The sequence below is a fragment of the Capra hircus genome, chromosome 13 (assembly GCF_001704415.2).
Source record: "Capra hircus breed San Clemente chromosome 13, ASM170441v1, whole genome shotgun sequence".
NCBI lineage: Eukaryota > Metazoa > Chordata > Mammalia > Artiodactyla > Bovidae > Capra > Capra hircus.
The window spans coordinates 45,843,230-45,863,791 of record NC_030820.1 but is presented as its reverse complement, the minus strand read 5'-3'; the positions used below and the strand labels follow the sequence as shown (position 1 = coordinate 45,863,791).

The 20,562-nt window shown below is 41.4% G+C and overlaps 1 protein-coding gene and 1 pseudogene across 2 annotated transcripts in view; one reads left to right on the top strand and one right to left on the bottom strand.

Moving 5' to 3' along the window:
* The window catches only part of LARP4B (La ribonucleoprotein domain family member 4B), an 84,840-nt gene that overhangs the window by 21,684 nt on the left and 42,594 nt on the right, over positions 1-20,562 (bottom strand). For both annotated transcript variants that reach the window (XM_018057347.1, XM_018057346.1), the window contains 2 exons: positions 16,555-16,693; positions 16,187-16,327 (listed from right to left, as the gene is read on the bottom strand). In XM_018057347.1, coding sequence (XP_017912836.1) covers positions 16,187-16,327; positions 16,555-16,693 — 280 coding nt within the window. The remainder of the gene's footprint in view (positions 1-16,186; positions 16,328-16,554; positions 16,694-20,562) is intronic.
* On the top strand, positions 3,690-4,272 carry LOC102168463 (annotated as a pseudogene).

Here is a 20,562-nt window from a genome sequence, read left to right as displayed (position 1 = left end):
CTTATCAAAATTCCAATGGCATTTTTTGCATAAGTACATCAAACAACCCTAGTATTTGCATGGAACCAAAAGACTCTGACTAGCAAAATAAATCTTGAGTAAGAAGCACAAAGCTGGAAGCATCACACTTCCTGACTCCAAAGTACTTTGAAAAGCTATAGTTATCAAAAAAGTATGCTACTGGCATAAAACAGACATACAGACCAATGGAATAGAACTGATAACCCAGAGATAAACCCACATGTATGTGACCAGCTGATCTTCAACAACGCTGCCAAGAATACTTAAGGGGAAAGGACAATTTCTTCAATAAATAAATGTTGGGAAAACTGACAGCCACATGCAAGAGAATTAATGAAACCCTTATCTTACCTCATATACAAAAACCAACTCAAAATGAATTAGACTTACATGTAAGAGCTGAAACTGTATAACTAAAAAAAAAAGAAACACCCAATGTAAAAAAAATGTCCTAGCCATCAGACTTGGCAACAATCTTTTTGGATATAACACCCAAAGCACAGGCAACAAAAGCAAAAATAAACATGGGGATTACATTCCATTAAAAAGGTTTTGTACAGGAGAACAAGATGGCAGACGAGTAGGTGGACGTGGAGTACATCTCTCTCCACGGATACATCAGGAATGCACCTTCAGACACAGAAGTGCATGCAGAACACAGGCTGAGAGTGGACAGGAAGACCTGACCAGAGGAAAAGAATAAACAGAACCACGCAAAACTCACTATCAAGCCCTGAGCCTTTGGAGTGCGAGCACTGACTCCAAGACTCTAGACTATCAGAGAACTAACCCCAGAGAGTATCAAATAGAGAGAACTCACACAAAGAAAACCACTTGAATACAAGACCTGGCATCACCCAACCACCAGTAGAACCCTGTGCAGGACTCCTCATCTAACCAACAAACAAAACAAAAGTACAATCTCAATCATCAGCAGACAGGATTACCACCTCACTCAGCATTGCTCATCAGAGGAGAAACAAACAAACACTCAGCACAAGTCTCACCCTATATGAAGCTGACACAAACCACTGGACCAACCTTACAAGGGCAGAAACCAAAAGGAAGAAAAAATTCAAACTTCAAGCCTGGGAAAAGGAGACCTCAAACACAGTAAGTTAAAAAATAATAATAATAATGAAAAGGCAGAGAAATACCACACAAATGAAGGAACAAACTAGAAGCACAGAAGTCCAAATAAATGAAGAAGAAATAGGCAAACTACCTGATAAAAGAATTCAGAATAATGATAGTAAAGATGATCAAAAACCTTGAAAACCGAACGGAGGAAATGTAAGAATCAATTAACAAAGACCCAGAAGAATTAAAGAATAAACATACAAACAATACAATTACTGAAATTAAAAATATTTTAGAAGGAATCAATAGCAGAATAACTGAAACAGAAGAACGAATCAGTGAGCTGGAAGATAAAATGGTGGAAATAACTTCTGAAGAGCAGAATAAAGTAAAAAGAATGAAAAGAATTAAGGATAGTCTCAGAGACCTCTCAGACAATATCAAACACACCAACATTTGAATTATAGGGGACCCAGAAGAAGAAGAGAAAAAGAAAGAGTATGAGAAAATTTTTGAAGAGATTATAGTTGAAAATTTCCCCAACATGGAAAAGGAAATAGTCAATCAAGTCCAAGAGGCACAAAGAGTCCCATACAGGATAAATCCAAGGAGAAACATGCCAAGACACATACTAATCAAACTAACAAAGACTAAACACAAAGAAAGAATATTAAAAGCAGCAAGGGAGAAGCAACAAGCAACATACAAGGGAAACCCTGTACACTTAACAGCTGATCTTTCAGCAGAATCTCTGCAGGCCAGAAAAGAATGGCAGGATATATTTAAAGGACTGAAAGGAAAAATCTACAACCAAGATTACAGTACCCAGGCAAGGATCTCATTCAAAATTGATTAAGAAATGAAAAGTTTTTCAGACAAGCGAAAGTTAAAAAATAATTCAGTACCACCAAACCACCTTTACAACAAATGTTAAAGGGACTTCTATAGACAAAAAACACAAGAGAAGAAAAATGATCTACAAAATCAACCCCAAACAACTAAGAAAATGGCAATAGGAAATTATCTATCAATAATTACTTTAAATGTAAGTGGATTAAATGCTCCAACCAAAAGACACAGATTGGCTGAATGGATACCAAAACAAAACCCATATATATGCTGTCTACAATAAACCCACTTCAGACCTAAAGACACATACAGACTGAAAGTGAGAGGATGGAAAAATATATTCCATGCAAATGGGAAGCAAAAGAAAGCTGGAGTAGTAATCCTCATATCAGACAAAATAGACCTTAAAATAAAGAAGATTACAAGAGATAAGGAAGGACACCACATAATGATCAAGGCATCAATCCAAGAGGAAGATACCCTCTTGGGTGCAATATCTATGCACCCAACACAGGAGCACCTCAACACATAAGACAAACACTAACAGACATGAAAGGAGAAATTGACAGTAACACAATAAGAGTAGGAGACTTTAACACCCCACTCACACTAATGGACAGATAGTCAAAAGAGAATATTAAGAACGAAACACAAGTCTTAAATGATACATTAGATGAGATGGATTTTATTGATATCTTCAGGACATTCCATCCAAATGCAAAAGAATACATCATCTTCTCAACTGCACATGGAACATATTCCAGGACAGATCACATACTGGGTCACAAATCAAACCTCAGTAAATTTAAGAAAACTGAAATTGTATCAAACATCTTCTCTGATCACAATGCTAAGAGACTAGATATCAATTACAAGAAAAAACTGTAAGATACACAAACACACGGAGATTAAACAACACGTTTCTAAATAACCAACAGGTTACTGAAGAAATCAAAAGGGAAATAAAAAAATTTCTAGAAGCAAATGACAATGAAAACTTGATACCTCAAAACCTATGGGATACAGTGAAAGCAGCTCTAAGAAGGAAGTTTATAGCAATACAATCCCACCTCAAGAAACAAGAAAAACATCAAATGACAACCTAACTTTACACCTAAAACAACTAGAAAAAGAAAAACAAAAAAGCAACCAAAGTTAGTAGAAGGAAAGAAATCAAAAGATTCAAACAGAAATGAATGAAAAAGAAATGAAAGAAACAACAGTAAAGGTTAATAAAACTAAAAGCTGGTTCTTTGAGAACATAAACAAAACTGACAAGCCTTTAGCCAGACTCATCAAGAAGAAAAGAGAGAAGGATCAAATCAACAAAATTAGAAATGGAAAAGAAGTCACAACAGACAATGCAGAAATACAAAGGACTGTAAGAGACTATTATGAACAACCATATGGCAATAAAATGGATAACCTGGAAGAAACAGACAGATTCTTAGGAAAGTTCAATCTCCCAAGACTAAACCAGGAAGAAATAGAAAAACAACCCAATTATAAGCACTGAAATTGAAGCTGTGATAAAAAAAAATATCCCAAAAAACAAAAGCCCAGGACCAGATGGCTTCACAGGAGTATTCTATCAAACATTTAGAGATCTAATGCCTATCCTTCTAAAACTCTTTCAAAAAATTGCAGAGGAAGGAACACTTTCAATCTCATTCTACAAGGCCACCATCACCCTGATACCAAAACCAGACAAACACAGCACAAAAAAATAAAACTACAGACCAGTATCACTGATGAACATGGATGCAAAAATCCTCAACAAACTTTTAGCAAACAGAATTCAGTAACACATCAAAAAGCTCGCTCTTTCCCTGCTGCCATGGAGCCACGCAGAGGGGGAGGTTTGGGTGCATTAAAGATTCGGCTCCACCTATAACCCACCGCCATGGCCGAGGAAGGCACTGCTGCTGGAGGTGTAATGGACATTAATACTGCTCTGCAAGAGGTGCTGAACACCACCCTCATCCACTATGGCTTAGCATGTGGAATTAACAAAGTTGCCAAAGCCTTAAACAAGCGTCAAGCCCATCTACGTGTGCTTACATCCAACTGTGATGAGCCTATGTATTTCAAGCTGGTGGAGGTCCTTTGTGTTAAGCATCAAATCAACCTGATTAATGTTGATGACAACAAGAAACTAGGGGAATGGGTAGGCCTCTGTAAAACTGACAGAGAGGGAAAACCCCATGAAGTAGTTGGTTGAAGTTGTGTGGTGGTTAAGGACTATGGCAAAGAGTCCCAGGCCAAGGATGTCATCAAGGAGTACTTCAAATGCAAGAAATGGTGAAATAAAACACTGAGTTCTTGGGGAAAAAAAAAAAAAAAGCTCATACACCATGATCAAGTTCGGTTTATTCCAGGAATGCAAGGATTCTTTAGTACACGCAAATCAATCAATGTGATATACCATGTTAAAAAACTGAAAGATAAAAATCATATGATAATCTCAATAGATGCAGAAAAAGCCTTTGACAAAATTCAGCACTCATTGATGATTAAAACTCTTCAAAAAATGGGCATAGGAGGAACCCACCTCAACATAACAAAAGCCATATATGATAAGCCTACAAAAGGCAAAAAAGGCAAAGCACTCGCTCAGTCATGTCCGACTCTTTGCGACCCCGTGGACTGTAGCCTACCAGGTTCCTCCGTCTGTGGGATTCTCCCGGCAAGAGTACTGGAGTGGGTTGCCATTTCCTTCTCCAGGAGATCTTCCCAACCCAGGGACTGAACCTGGGTCTCCTGCATTGTAAGCAGACGCTTTACCGTCTGAGCCACCAGGAAGCTCTGATAAGCCTACAGCAAACATTATTTTCAATAGTGAAAAACCGAAAGGATTCCCTTAAGATCAGGAACAAGACAGGGTGTCCACTTTCACCACTATTATTCAACACAGTTCTTGAAATCCTAGCTACTGCAATCAAAGAAGAAAAAGAAATGAAATCCAGATCGGAAAAGAAGTAAAGCTCGCACTGTTTGCAGATGACACGATACTGTACCTGCTGCTGCTGCTAAGTCGCTTCAGTCGTGTCCGACTCTGTGCGACCCCACAGACAGCAGCTCACCAGGCTCCACCGTCCCTGGGATTCTCCAGGCAAGAACACTTGAGTGGGTTGCCATTTCCTTCTCCAATGCATGAAAGTGAAAAGTGAAAGTGAAGTCGCTCAGTCATGTCCGACTCCTAGCCACCCCATGGACTGCAGCCTACCAGGCTCCTCCATCCATGGGATTTTCCAGGCAAGAGTACTGGAGTGGGGTGCCATTGCCTTCTCCAGATACTGTACCTAGGAAACCCTAAAGATACTATCAGAAAATTACTAGAAATGAAGAAGTAAAGTTCTATTTGCAGATGACGTGATACTGTACCTATGAAACCCTAAAGACACTATCAGAAAATTACTAGAGCTAATTATTAGTGAATTTAGCGAAGTTACAAGATACAAAATCAATACACAGAAATAATTTGCATTTCTATATACAACATGAAAAATCAGAAAGAGAAACTAAGGAATTAATCCCATTCACCATTGCAACAAAAAGAATTAAATATCTAGGAATAAACTTACCCGAGACAAAAGAACTGTACACAGAAAATAAGACACTAATGAAATAAATCAAAGACAACATACACAGATGGAGAGATTTTTCCATGTTCTTGGGTAGGAAGAATCAATATTGTGAAAATGAGCATACTATCAAATGCAATCTACAGATTCAATGCAATGCCTATCAAATTAGCAATGGCATTTTTCACAGAACTAGAACATAAAATTTCAAAATTCATATGGAAACACAAAAGACCCCAAATAGCAAAAGCAGTCTTGAAAAAGAAGAATGGAGCTGGAGGAATCAACCTTCCTGACTTTAGATTATCCTACAAAGCTACAGACATTAAGACAGTATGGTACTGGCACAAAAACAGAAATAAAGACCAATGGAACAAGGTAGAAAACCCAGAAACAAACTCATGTACTTCTGGGTACCTTATTTTTGACAAAGGAGGCAAGAATATACAATGGGGCAAAGACAGCCTCTTCGATAAATGGTGCTGGGAAAACTGGACAGCTACATGTAAAAGAATGAAATTACAACACTTCCTAACACCATACAAAGATAAACTCAAAATGGATTAAAGACCTAAATGTAAGACCAGAAATATAAAACTCAGAGGAAAACACAGGCAGAACACTCGATGACATAAATCAAAGCAAGATCCTCTATAACCTATGTCCTAGAGTAACATGAAAAAAAAAAAGTAAACAAGTGGGACCTGATTAAATTTAATAGCTTTTGCACGGCAAAGGAAACTATAAGCAAGGCAAAAAGACAACCCTGAGAATGGGAGAAAATAATAACAAATGAAACAACTGACAAAAGATTAATTTCCAAAATATAAAAGCAGTACAAACAACTCTATGCCAAAAAAACAAACAACTCAATCATATAGTGGGAAAAGACTTAAACAGGCATTTCTCCAAAGAAGACAAACAGATGGCTAACAAACACATGAAAAGATGCTCAACATCACTCATTACTGGAGAACTGCAAAACAAAACCACAATGAGATATCAGCTCACACCGGTCAGAATGGCCATCATCAAAAAGTCTACAAACAATAAATACTGGAAAGGGTATGGAGAAAAGGGAGCGCTGTTGCACTGTTTGTGGGAATGTAAACTGATACACCCACTATGGAAGACGGTATGGAGATTCCTGAAAAAACTAGGAATAAAACCAGCGTATGATCCAGCAATCCCACTCCTAGGCATATACCTGAGGAAACCAAAATTGAAAAAGACACATGCATACCATTGTTCACTGCAGCACTATTTACAATAGCTAGAACATGGAAGCAACCTAGATGTCCATCGACAGATGAATGGATAAAGAAGTTGGGGTACATATACACAATGGAATATTACTCAGCCATAAAAAGGATTGCATTTGAGTCAGTTCTGATGAGGTGGATGAACCTAGAACCTATTATAGAGAGTGAAGTGAGTCAGAAAGAGAAAGATAAATATTGTATTCTAATGCATATACACGGAATCTAGAAAAATGGTACTGAAGAATTTATTTATTGGGCAGCAATGGAGAAACAGACATAGAGAATAGACTTATGGACATGGGGAGAGGGGAGGAGAGGGTGAGATGGATGGAATGAGTAACATGGAAACTTACATTACCATATGTAAAACAGATAGCCAATTGGGAATTTGCTGTATGGCTCAGGAAACTCAAACAGGGGTCCTGCATCAATCTAGAGGGGTAGGATGGGTAGATGGGAGGGAGGTTCAAAAAGGAGGGGATATATATGTATACCTATGCTTCTGAACTGTGGTGTTGGAGAACACTCTTGAGAGTCCCTTGGACTGCAAGGAGATCCAACCAGTCCATTCTGAAGGAGATCAGTCCTGGGTGTTCATTGGAAGGACTGACACTGAAGCTGAAACTCCAATACTTTGGCCACCTGATGCGAAGAGTTGACTCATTGGAAAAGACCCTGAGCTGGGAGGGATTGGGGGCAGGAGGAGAAGGGGACGACAGAGGATGAGATGGCTGGATGGCATAACCAACTCGATGAACATGAGTTTGGGTAAACTCCAGGAGTTGGTGATGGACAGGGAGGCCTGGTGTGCTACGATTCATGGGGTCGCAAAGAGTCAGACGTGACTAAGTGACTGAACTGAACTGACTGATGGCTGATGCATGTTGAGCTTTGACAGAAAACAACAAAATTCTGTAAAGCAATTATCCTTCAATAAAAAAATTTTTTTAAATTAAAAAAAAAAGTTTTTGTACAGTAAAGGATACAATCAACAAAATGAAAAAAACAACCTACTGAACAGGAGAAAATATTGACAAATCATGTACCTGATGAGGGGCTAATATTCAAAATACATAAGGAACTCATATAACTCAGTAGCAAAAAAACCACAAAAAACCACCTATGATTAAAAGAAAAAATGGGTAAAGGACTTAAACAGAGTTTTTCAAAGAAGACATACAGAGAGCCAAGCAGCACATGAAAAGATGTTCAACATATCTCATCATTAGGGGACCACAAGTCAAAAACCAAAATGAGGATCACTGCTCACCTGTCGTAACTGTCGTTATCCAAAAAAAAGGTAACAAATAACAGGTGTGGGAAGGATGTCAAGAAAAGGGAGCACCACCCCACCCCCCGGCCCGTGTATTACTGGTGGGGACGTAAACTGGCACAGCCACCATGGAAAAGTGTGGAGGTTCTTCATAAAATTAAAATAGCACAACCGCATGATCTATTACTGGGCATACACATAAAAGAAAGGAACTCAAAGTCTCAAAGATCTGCCTGCACCTCCATGTTCACAAGGATTATTTATAACACCCAAGACATGGAAACCTCCCACATGTCTATCAACGGATGAATGCATTAAAAATGTGTCTCTCTGTGTGTGTATCTATATATAGCCCAGGGTGTGGAACAATGCAGGGACAGAGCATACCAGGAGGGTGCCCAGAGGCGTGGGAAACCCCTAGAGGCAGGCACCTATGGGATCACAAAAGAGTCAGACACTATTTAGTGACTGAACAAGTATACACACAATATATATACACAGTGGAATATGATTCCACAAGAAACCCTGCCATATACAACAACATGGATGAATCTAGAGACTACTGTGCTAAGTAAGTCAGAAAGAACCCCCCAAAACTACACGATGCCACTTACATGAGGAATCTAAAAAAGCTGTGAACACAGAGTACCAGAGCGTAGAGCCACGGCTGCCAGGGGTTGCAGGCAGGAAACGGAAAGATGCTGGTTTAAGAATACAAACGTTCAGTTCTAAGGTATCAGCTCTGGGATCTACTGTACAGCATGGTGACTACAGTTAATAATGCTGTACTCTCTACTTGAACTTTGCTAAGACAGTAGATCTTAAGTGTTCTCAGCATTCCAATGGGAAAAAAAAGTATGCGAGGTGATAGCTATTAAACCATCATGTTGCTCTACACCGTAAGTATAATTAACATTTACTTGTCAATTACACCTAAATAAAAAGAGAAAAAAAACTGTAACCTCCCACCACTCTACTTATCATGACCTGTCTTCTCTATGGTGTGCATCACCCTCTCACTTTATATAATGTGAACATAAGTATATTCTGTGTATGACGACAGTCTGTCTCTGCCTGAATGGATGTAAGCACCCAGAGAGCAGGAGCTTTCACCAATCATATGAAATGAGTCCCAAGTACATCTGGCACGTGGTGGGTTTTAAATATCTTTTTTATTAAAAAAACAAACGAACCAGTTTTCTAGATGTAGAGCATTAACTCCTGAAAGAGACACAAGAATGGCCTGGGCTCAGGGAGCAGACAGAAGCCCGAGGGTCCCTGAATCCAGGGTGTGGGACAATGCAGGGACAGAGCACACCAGCAGGGCACCCAGAGGTGCAAGGGACCCCTGGAGGCAGGCGCATGTTCCCTGCATAGCACAGGCACAAGGACTCCCTGAGGCCGGGGAAGGATCACGTCAAAGGAAGGAAGGAGCTCATGCCTCCTGTTCTGCCCTCATGAACACCTCATGGACACTCCTGAAGTGTAGGCTGGCACAGTGACAGGACCACATGTAAAGGGAAAAAAAAGAGTAACTTCATAGTTGAGAAAGCTAATAATAAACCTACTTCAGCCAGCTGGTCACGGTCAACAACAGCAGCAATAAATCATGCTGGCAGTATGTACTCTTAATGTGATGGGATGAAAACGGCTCTTGACTTCTGTGGTATTCGTTCCCTCAAACCCACCATGATGAGAAAAACATCACACATATTTTCCAGTATCATGCAAAATAACTGAGCAGTACTCCTCAAAATTATCAAGGTCATCAAATACAAGTAATGTCTGAGAAGCTGTTATAGGCAAGAGAGCCTAAGAACACAAGTCACTCACTACATGTAACATGATGTCCTGGGACAGAAAAATGTCAATAGGTGAAACGTACCAATCCTGGTTCAGGAACTGCGGCAAATGCATCATATGAATATAAGGTGTTAACAGGAGAAAACGAATGCTGGGTCTATGGGAACTCTCTGTACTCTATCTGCTCTATTTTCCTATAAGTCGAAAGCTATTCTCAAACAAATAGCAAGGTGAGAGACTCAAACCTAACCATATTAATTATCATAGTAAAGGTTAACATTCTAAATGCCTAAATTAAAGGCAGAGACTACAGGATCTGACTTATTATCCAAATACTGGTTCTTTAAGATGAATAAAATTGACAAACGTCTACCCAGACTGACTACGGGGAGAGGGGGAGAGAAGACAGGAATTACCAACAACAGGAATGAGTGCTATGACATGACAACAAGTTTTATAGATACTAAAAGGATAAATAAGAGTACTGTGAGCGATTCTATGCAGTAACTTGGACAATTTAGATGAAATGGACAAAATATGTAAGTAAAGACAGAAGAAACCAAAGCTCTCTCAAGAAGAAATAAACCTGGGTAGCCCTATATAAAAAAACAAACAAACTGTAGCTGACAATTTTCCCACAATCAATATTCTACATTCGGATGGCTTCATTTTTCACTTAAGGAAGAAATAAACGCTTCCCAAAAATTCAGTAGGAGGGAAAACATCAAAATAAAACTACAGACCAACATCCCTCATGAACGCAGGCGTACAAATTCTAAGCAGAATTAGGCCAATCCAATCCAATAATATATGAGAAATGTATTACATCCTGACGCAGTAAGGCATACCCCAGGAATTTAAGGTTGGTTAAACATTTTTTAAAAATCAATGTAATTAATCTTAACACACACACACAAAATAGAATCAATACAAAAAAAAATAATACAATCACTGCCACAGATGAAGAAAAAGCATGACAAATTCCTCTTTAACTGTTCCTCCTTAAAACTCTCAGCAGACCGTATAACAGAAGGGGATCTGGTCCGCCCAGCAAAGGCCACAAACACAAAACCAAGAGCACCACTGTACTTAATGGCAAAAGACAATGCCCATCCCCGCCCCCCATCAGTCAGACATTTGCTCTTACCACATCTGTTCACCTCTGTAATGAAAATTCTTTCAGTGCAATGAGGCAAGATAAAGGAATAAAAGGAACTAGACTAGATAGGAAATAAAACTGGATTTATTCACAGATAACACCAGTCCATGCAGAACATCCAATGGATTCTACAAAATAAGTTTCTAAAACTAATATGTGAGCTTAATAAGTGTTCAGGGTATGATATCAATTTATAAAAGTTAATATATTTCTATCTATTAGTAACAAATAGTTGCGGATTGAATTTTTAAGAACCACTTATAATAGTATTCATGCCTGGAGACTCCCATGGACCAAGGAGCCTGGTAGGTTATAGTCCATGGGGTCACAAAGAATCAGACACAACTAAGTGACTAACACACTTTTACAATAGCACCAAAAAATATGAAATACTTAATGATAAACTGAACGGAAGATGCGAAAAGCCAGAGGACTGAAAACTGAAACATACAGGGAAAAATACAGTCAAGAGAGACTAAAGATCTGAACAAGCATACATATACCACAACATGGACAGCAAGCCAAGATGTCAATCTTCTCCAACTCATCTACAGAGTCAATGAAATTCCAATAAAAATCTCAGCACACTACAGAAATTGATCAGGTTAGCTGAATGTGCATGGAAATGGAAAGGACCTAGATCAACCAAAATAAGTCTGAAAAAGAACAAAATTGGAAGGCTAAATAATACTACCTGCTTTTAAAAGAATTATTTACAGTGATTAAAACAGTGTGGTTTTGTTGTCCAAACAGACTGATGAAGAAGAGACAGTCCAGGGACAAACCCACATACTCAGGGACAAATGATTCTGACAAAGGCAGTGCAGTGGGGAAGGGCAGGAGAGTCTGACAAATGTTACTGGAACAACTGTGTATCTATTAATACATGTGCTGGGGGGAGGGGAAGAACTCTGCTTCACACCTCACACCACATACAAAAATTAATTAAAAATGGACCACAGACCTAAAAAATGTAAAACCACATAACTGTTACTTTCCCGGTGGTACAGTGGTTAAGAATCTGCCTGCCAATGCAGGGGACATGGGTTTGATCTAGGTCTGGCAAGATCCCACACGCTGCAGAGCAACTAAGCCCTCAGGCGGTAACTACTGAGCCTGAAGTGCTGCAGCTACTGAAGTCCACGCCCCTAGAGAAAAGTCCACGTACAGCAACCAAGAGCAGCTCTGACTGAGCCTGAGTGCTGCAACTACTGAGGTCCACCCCACCAGGGGAAAGTCCATGCCACAACCAAGCACAGCTCCCACTCGCCCCAACTAGAGAAAGCCTGTGCACAGCGATGAACAGCTGGTGCAGCCAAAAATAAATTTTAAATTAAAAAAAAAAAATACAACTTAAACAACAGAAAACATTTGTGATCCTGGATTAAAATTTTGTAGGAATAACATGAAAAGCAAGGTCCATAACTCGACAATATAAAAGGTTTTAAACTTTTACTTTTCAAAAGATACTATTAGGAGAACAAAAAGAGATGTATTTCAAGTTACATATTGATAAAGACTTCTGTCCAAGGAACTCTCAACTCAATAATAAATCAATCCAATTAAGAAAATAGGCAAAAGACTTGAACAGACCCTTCACTGAAGAAACATACACACTTGAAAAGATGTTTGACACCATTAGTCACTAGGGAAAAGTGAAGTAAATCCACAGGAAGATTCTACTACCAAACTTCTGGAATGGTTAACATTAAAAACACTGATGGTATCAAGTGCCAGCAATGTGTGGAGCAGCAGAAGCTGTGACCACTGCAAGTGGGGGTGCAAGGGGACAGCTATGGAACACAGCTCTACCATTTCTTAAAAAGATAAGCCAATGCCTAGCGGATGACCCATCTACTCCATTCCTGGGCATTTACCCAAAAGGAATGAAAACAGATGTACACACAAAGCCTTGTTTATAAATGTACATTGTAGCCTTATTTGTAAGAGCCCCAACTGAAAACAATCCAAATATTCATCAACAGGTGAATAAAAAAACAAACTATGATAGGTAATGGAATGGAACACTACTAGGTCCAAAAGTAAAGGCCCCAAAATGTTACCACTTGAATGAATCTCAAAACGAGTAAGTAAAAAAGCCTCACAAAAAGAGCACATACTGTAAAACTCTCTTTACATACAATTCCAGACTAAAGAGCAGTGACAGAAAGCAGATGAGTGGCTGGCTGAGGCAGGGTACAGGCAGGAGCAAGGGCACAGGCAGTCTCCGTGGCAGCCGGCACGACTCTGCCATGACTGGAGATGGTTTCTACCCAGCAAGTCCAACTGGAAGAATCAGCGAGTCAGTTCTAGAATGATCTGAATACTGCTTCAAGCTAAGGAAAATAAAGCTTACAGAGAAAGCAAGGCTATTCCAAACCTGATGTTTACGGTACACTAGTGGTGCCTCATTAGTGCTCTACACCCCCAAGGTTGGCAGGTGTGAAATGGCCATGCAGGAGCTCGATTGCTGCGCTGTGGGGCCAGAGGCCCCTGCAAGTCTGAAACCGTGAATGGAAAATGAGACCCCTCTACACTGCAACACTTGTCTTCTTCAGCCACATCTGCCTATCTGCTCAGGAACAGACAGAGTAGGTAGATAATTACATTTAAACAAGTCAGAGGCATCTGCTAAGCAACTATGAAGGAAGTTAGATGCAAGGAAGTAGCTGAAATGATGGTCTATGTAATCCAGGCAGAGTGAGGAGGGAAGTGAGGGGGCAGGGGGAGATGGGCACATGGTCACAAAGGTCAGCAGCAACTGTGCAGACCAGGTCTTTCTGGGTCCTCTTCTAGGGCAAAATATTTAACGTCAAACGCTTACACAGTACTTAATTAAGAATCTTTCGTACATAACCCTACAGCTGGTGGTAAGAAAGGGAAGGCAGGCTTTCTCAGTCATGCAACCTTCTCTAGACAGTGACATGGGGGCCTGAACACAGTCCTTGTGCAGCCGCTCTGCTAAGTGTTGGCAGCCAATCTGGGGGAGCTGATTCTTTGCACTCACCCTTGCCCATCTGACCATCAATAACAAGCGTGCAGCCTATTCCTCAGGTCTGCTGGGGTCTTAAAACTGGTCTTTTAGATTAAGGCAGAAACAAAATCGGAGGTGAACAACTGCTGTTCCATTACCCACGGGGATTTCTATGCTGGCCCACACCCTGCACCCCAAAAGAGAACTCCCTTCTTTTTCTTCTGAAACGCTTTAAATACTCCTTTCACAAAGAACCACCTCCTCCTGGGTTTGACTCAATTTCAACATGAACGTTTCCTGTTTGTACTTCTCCTGGCGCTTGGCCTTCTCGTCAGTCTCGTCTTCTCCTACTCAAATCTGACCTGCCTTTCGGGAACTGTTTGGGTCTTACATTCCCCTGAGGGATCTGGACCGGCACCCCTCATCTCAGCATCAGCAGGAGAGTCAGTTTACAGAAGAATCAAAGGAACCAGTGAAAGGTACATTGTTTAGGGACAGGTTTAACAGGCAGAACTTTTAAAGCACATCAATGTCTGAACAGGGTGACGGTAGCCACTGATAGTACCTTTGCACACAGAGGAGTGGACAGGATATTGTCTGGGGCTCTGATGGTGAGCTGGGGCCACCAAGCATGCACCCCAGCTCACTCTAGCCCTTCGTGCTCTGGCCTACTCGCCACTAGTGTGGAGAAGCCACTGCAGGAAGGGGGTGGGGTGCACACATTTAGAGGGAATGGAACCAGCTCTAACCCCACCCTCAAGGCTTCTGCTTCAGCACCAATGACAGGGGAGTATGTTTCAAATGAAAGGGGAAAAAAACTAATGAATAGAGATAAATAGCAGATAAAAAAATCGAAGTACTAGTAATAAGAATGCTAACTGAAGCTGGGAAAGGAATAGATGAACACAGTGAGAATTTTAACAAGAAACTAGGAAATAATTTTTTAAAAAAGAAGCAGTCAGAGCTGAAGAATACAATAACGGAAATGAAAAACAGTGTAAGGACTGAAAGCAGATCAAGTAGCACAAAAGAACTCACAAGTGATCGGGAAGACAGAATAACAGAAACCACTCAATAAGAATAGCAAAGGACCACTTCAGCTACTTTTAAAAATGAGGATAATTTAAGGGGCCTCTGGGACAACATCAAGTATACTAAAATCACATTACAGAGGTCCCAGAAAAAGGAGAGACAGAGAAGGTAAAATATGCATCTGATGAAATTATGGCTGGAAACTTCCCAAAGCTGAAGAAGGAAACAGATATCCAGGAACAGGAAGCATGGAGGGTCCTACTCCAAATGAGATGGAACTCAGAGACCCACACCAAGACATGTCATAATTAAAACGGCAAAGTTACAGCTAAAGAGGATTCTAAAGGAAGCAAGAGAAAAGAGGAGTTACAATCAAGGGAACCCCCATAAGGCTATCAACTGACTTTTTAGCAGAAGCTCTGCAGGCCAGAAGGGAGTGGCAGGATACATATCAATGGCTGAAAGGTAAGACCTGTAACCTCCATTACTCGACCCAGCAAGATAATCATTTGGAATTGAAGAAAAGATTAAAGAGCTTCTCAGACATGAAGAAACTGAAAGAATTCATCAGTACTAAACCTGCACTGAATAAATGTTGAAGGGTCTTCTCGAAGTGGAAAAGAAGAACCTATAGGAAAGGGAAACCCCACTAGGAAAGGCAGACACATAACAAGGACTAAAGATTATTTATGTAAGTCAGTATACAGATTAAAATACAAATTGTAGAAGCAACTATAACTACAAGTTGAATACAGATTAAAATACAAACTGTACAAGCAACTACAATTATATACAATTAAGGGAGAGATAAGAATATGCGAAATGACATAAAAAAACAAAATGTGGGGGAAGGGAGTAAAAATGCAGATCTTTTAGAATGTGTCTGAACTTAAATGACTATCAGTCATTTCTATTAACAAGTAGATAAAGTTACAGGTCAACATATATGAGGAACACTGTAACCACAAATCTAAAAACCTACAATAGCTACACAGAAGCTAGAGAGAAAAGAACACAAGCATGCCACCAAAGAAATCATTAAACCACAAAGGAAGACACAAAAAAGAGGAAGAAATGAACAAAGAACTAAAAGCACAACATAAAGCAGCCCATACTCTACATGAAAATGAAATCGTAAAACAGCTTTACCTGTCTCACTGCTTTCAGGCAGTGACTCATACTCTGAGTGGTCCGGACCCAGCGTGCTCATGGCTGTCTGGTCTGACTCCTGCGGATCTGACAGCCCAACACTGTCATGACTTTTGTCACCGTCACCGTTGGTGTCCAATCCTGTAATTAAGAATTTCAACCCAAGAGGAAGGGTTAGGAGAACAGCTTTTTCTTAAAACAAAGACTTACATCTGCAGTTACGGACCTTTTCAACTTGACTGTGAGAGACCTCAGGGTTCGTAAATACTGTCACCAACCATGACACAGATCTTAAACACTTTCCCAAAAGTGAACTCAAAGGAAACAAGGCTACAGCTCAGAGCAGAGGCCCAGCCCCGCCCACTTACCGAGGTGGCCGCGGCCAGGGGACGCCTCCCAGACTGTGCTCACACCGCCATCTGCAGCTCCACGCGCTTCCAGCTGTAACAGTGGAGTGCCCCATACTTTTGCATTAGGGTTTAGCTCCGAAACCTTGGCTGTTGGTACCTAAGAAAAAATACGATGTGTTTATTTGCATCCAAATTCCAATCACTACAATTTTACTTACTAATTCAGAGTTAAAACACATCCATGCTAGAGAATTTATGTGAAAAAGGCGGAACCTATTTACACATACTTTTAGGGAGAGATCAGATGCAAATCCCATGGATGGAGGAGCCTGGTGGGCTGCAGTCCACGGGGTCGCTAAGAGTCAAACATGACTGAGCGACTTCTCTTTCACTTTTCACTTTCATGCATTGGAGAAGGAAATGGCAACCCACTCCAGTGTTCTTGCCTGGAGAATCCCAGGGACGGGGCAGCCTGGTAGGCTGCCGGCTATGGAGTCGCACACAGTCGGACATGACTAAAGCGACTTAGCAGCAACAGATGCAAAAGTGATCGAAGTTGATGCATTCAGAACTCCACTCACCAGCAGATGTTAAATTTCTTACCAAGTGAAAGGCTCTCAAGAAATGGGAATGAAAGTTCTGCCTTCTTGGGGTACTTAATCAACTTTTTAAACTGGTGACTCAGTTATTTCTCTGGTCCAGACTACCCAACACAATTCAAAGATTTGCAAATCTGAGAACCGATGGATAAAACTCTAAAATAAAGCTTGAACACTGCCAAAGGTTAAAGGCCATAGAAAATGAAAGAGTCATGGTGGAGAGGAGCCAGATGCGGACACCCTGTGACTGTGCCCATTTCCAGTCATGTGGCCCCCAGGCTGTTCCAAACACACTGGCCCTTGACTCCCTGGGCTTGTCTGTCAGAACACTCCCAGATGTCTCACTGGCTGGCTCACGCCTCTGAGTTCCTTGGGGACTGCTGGGGTATTTCCTGGCACACCTCACTAAACCCACCATCACCCTTGAATTTTCTCTCTTCTGCTTACAAATCCTGAAGAGTCCCGCAAATCTAAAAGAAGCTGATGTCCTGGGGCAGCCACCCCAATTCCTAAGCAAGCCTGGCCACGACCTGCATTCTCCAGGCACTGCACGTCACGATCCCACCAAGCAGGGCCAGGGCTGCAAAAGGGGGACAGGCCGGGTCCCAGAACCCAGGCAGCAGCTCCACACTGGGAGCAGCCTCCTGGCGCCACCCAGAAAGGCCGTCTCTAAGGCCAGTGCACTGTGATAAGCCGAGTAGGGAACAACGTGTGGGTCAACAACCTTAAAAACCACCATAATAAATTCACTCTGGCTGGATGATCGACACCTGCAGGGAGAAGACTGTGAAACCGAGGTAGAGGCTGATGTGGATAAAGTTACAGAGTATCCTCTGCCCATACCTCAAGGCATGGACAATAAACATCATGCCTAGAACCAGGCACGTACATGAGGGCTGATCTGGAGCCCTTCTAAATTTTAAGTACCAGACAGGGCAAAGAACAGGGTACCCCTTCTCCTTCAAGAATGTTTCCCTCAAGAAGCACTGAGTCTTCAAGCTCCCTTCTTATGTGACATCTGAACTTCCAGCTCATTGCTGGACTCTGCTCCTGCACGTCTCCCTGTGTCTTCAACACACACTTCTGACATCCTCAGGGAGTGCCGGGCACAGCACGAGGTGGTCCGGGAACAAGGCCAACAGGATTGCACCAAGCACAGTAACAGACAACCTCCACACCTCATGGGCACCACTGCCCTCAGCAGGTATACCTTTTCTCTCTGCTCTCTTTTTCTTCAAATTCATGCCTTTATTCTTTCCTATACTAATACTCTCATAACTCACCTCTTCTGTTTACACCCAGTCTCGTTCTCCCACGTGACTCGCGTCAAGTTTTCCACTCACGGAACAGACCCTGGACCTCATGGACACACTATACATTCTCTAAATTCCTAACTCCAACCTGCACTTTGCATGAGGTCTTCCTCGTTTTTAGCACCACCTGCAGTTGGCTACACTGCATGACCAACACACATTTTACAGCTCACTAACACACACACACACACACACACACACACACACACACACACACACACACACACACTCTCCTGGAAGCACACTGCCCACAAACAGGATCCTGAGAGCCACGCAGGCCTCAGGCTCCTCCCCCTCTGTTCACCCACAAGGCATGTCCTGTCCTCCCCACAGGCTCCCAGGCGTCCACTCTGGGCACACTGACACCTGGAGTCCTGAGCCCAGCAGGGAGCTGCCTGAGAAACATGTGGGAGGAACCAATGTTTCATGATGTAATAACATAAAATTCTACTTTCTACTATTTGACAACTTGTGCAAGGTTTTATGCCACAGCTGACTGGAACACTACCTGTGCACAACTGACTACTTCTACAGTAGGAAACACTCAAATCCAAATCAGCCATCAGGGGCTTCACACAATCTCCAGCAGTGAGTCAGGATTTGAGGGATATTCTGAGGTATGACGGGGATGCAAGAACGGAGATGTGACAGCCAGCTGGGTGCCAGGCACACCCCACGCCCGCACCTGAGTTGAGTCATGACAGCCTCATGACACAAGTAAGGAAACCAAGGCAGAGGAAGGTTAAGTAACTCGCCCACAAAAATGATCCTAATTAGAAAACTCTGTTCTAATATCAAGAAAACAAAACATTTATCAAGAGCTCATTAGCTTCTTGTAACTCACATGAGAAACAACTTGTACTAAACACATTTCTTCAAAATGCAGCTATTTTTCTGCAGTCACAGGGACCTCCAACTGATTATCAACAACTCCAGTTTCATCTGTGTGGCTTCCTAAGTCTTATTTTTTCCCTGAAAAGTCATGGCCAAGCAATAGTTGGCAGAACTAGCAGTGAGCTGACCTTAATGGCCACATTCTAAAGCCATTCTACACAAATGACCCGTGTTACTCTTTCAAGAGTGCAGTATCCCCAAATTTTGACACTCAAAGAAACACTACCCCTCAGTGCTATGCTCCATTAACAAAAATAAATAACTACCAACTCACAAACTTACATCTTTTGGCCAGGAAATAAAATCATCCCACTGACAAGTTAGTGAGTAGGAACCAGAACACCAAATATCAAAGGAGGGGGAGGCAGATGGAGAATATAAGTCAGGTGAGATATGGAAGGGAAAGAAGTGCCCATTTTCTAAAGTTTAAGTGAGCCTGGATGAGTCCTGGATTGGCACTAAGTTTAGCAACTCAGAGCAATTCAAAGACTTCACAATCATGACATCTATAACTCTGGCTTGTTACCTGTAAAACAACGTAATAACAGCTACTTATAGCTTAATGAGATGTCTGCACAGGCACTTTGAGGACTGGAGTTTTGAACAAAAAGCAGTACCAGTAAGTGTAGTGTGGCAAGTGAGCACACTGCCAGGCACATGGCACAGCTGACAGCTAACTCAGAGCAGCGCACACGCACCTCACTCTCCCGTGCAAGAGCAGGAGCCATGTGTGCTCCACCTGAGGGACAGGTGTGGACAGCTGGGGCCAGCTGTCGGCCATGTCCACTGAGGGAAGCGGTTAAGTGGTGCTTGCCTCCAGAACTACTATAGGAATAAAACTGATTAACCTGAACATAACTGTTTTGGGAAAAACTCCCAAATCTGAGCATAGAATGGAAAGAAAGGAGGTTAGTAGATAAATTACAGAATTGAATTTCTACTTGCTTGTTTCTATATAATAGGCATAATATTTGGGCCACATCTATCTGTTCACTATTACTATTTCTCTAGCCTAATACAACAAAAACCACTAAAAATAAACAGACTGAATGAATGCAATTTTGCTACTATAAGCATACGTGCCCAAAGGGCTGCATCAAGAACAAGACTAATTTCCTGTTTCTTGAAAGTTTGCATTTATTACAGAAATTCTAGGAAGACGCTCAAACGACCTGCTCGGTGCAGGATCACGTGCTGGTTTGGTTCTCCCAAACCAGTGG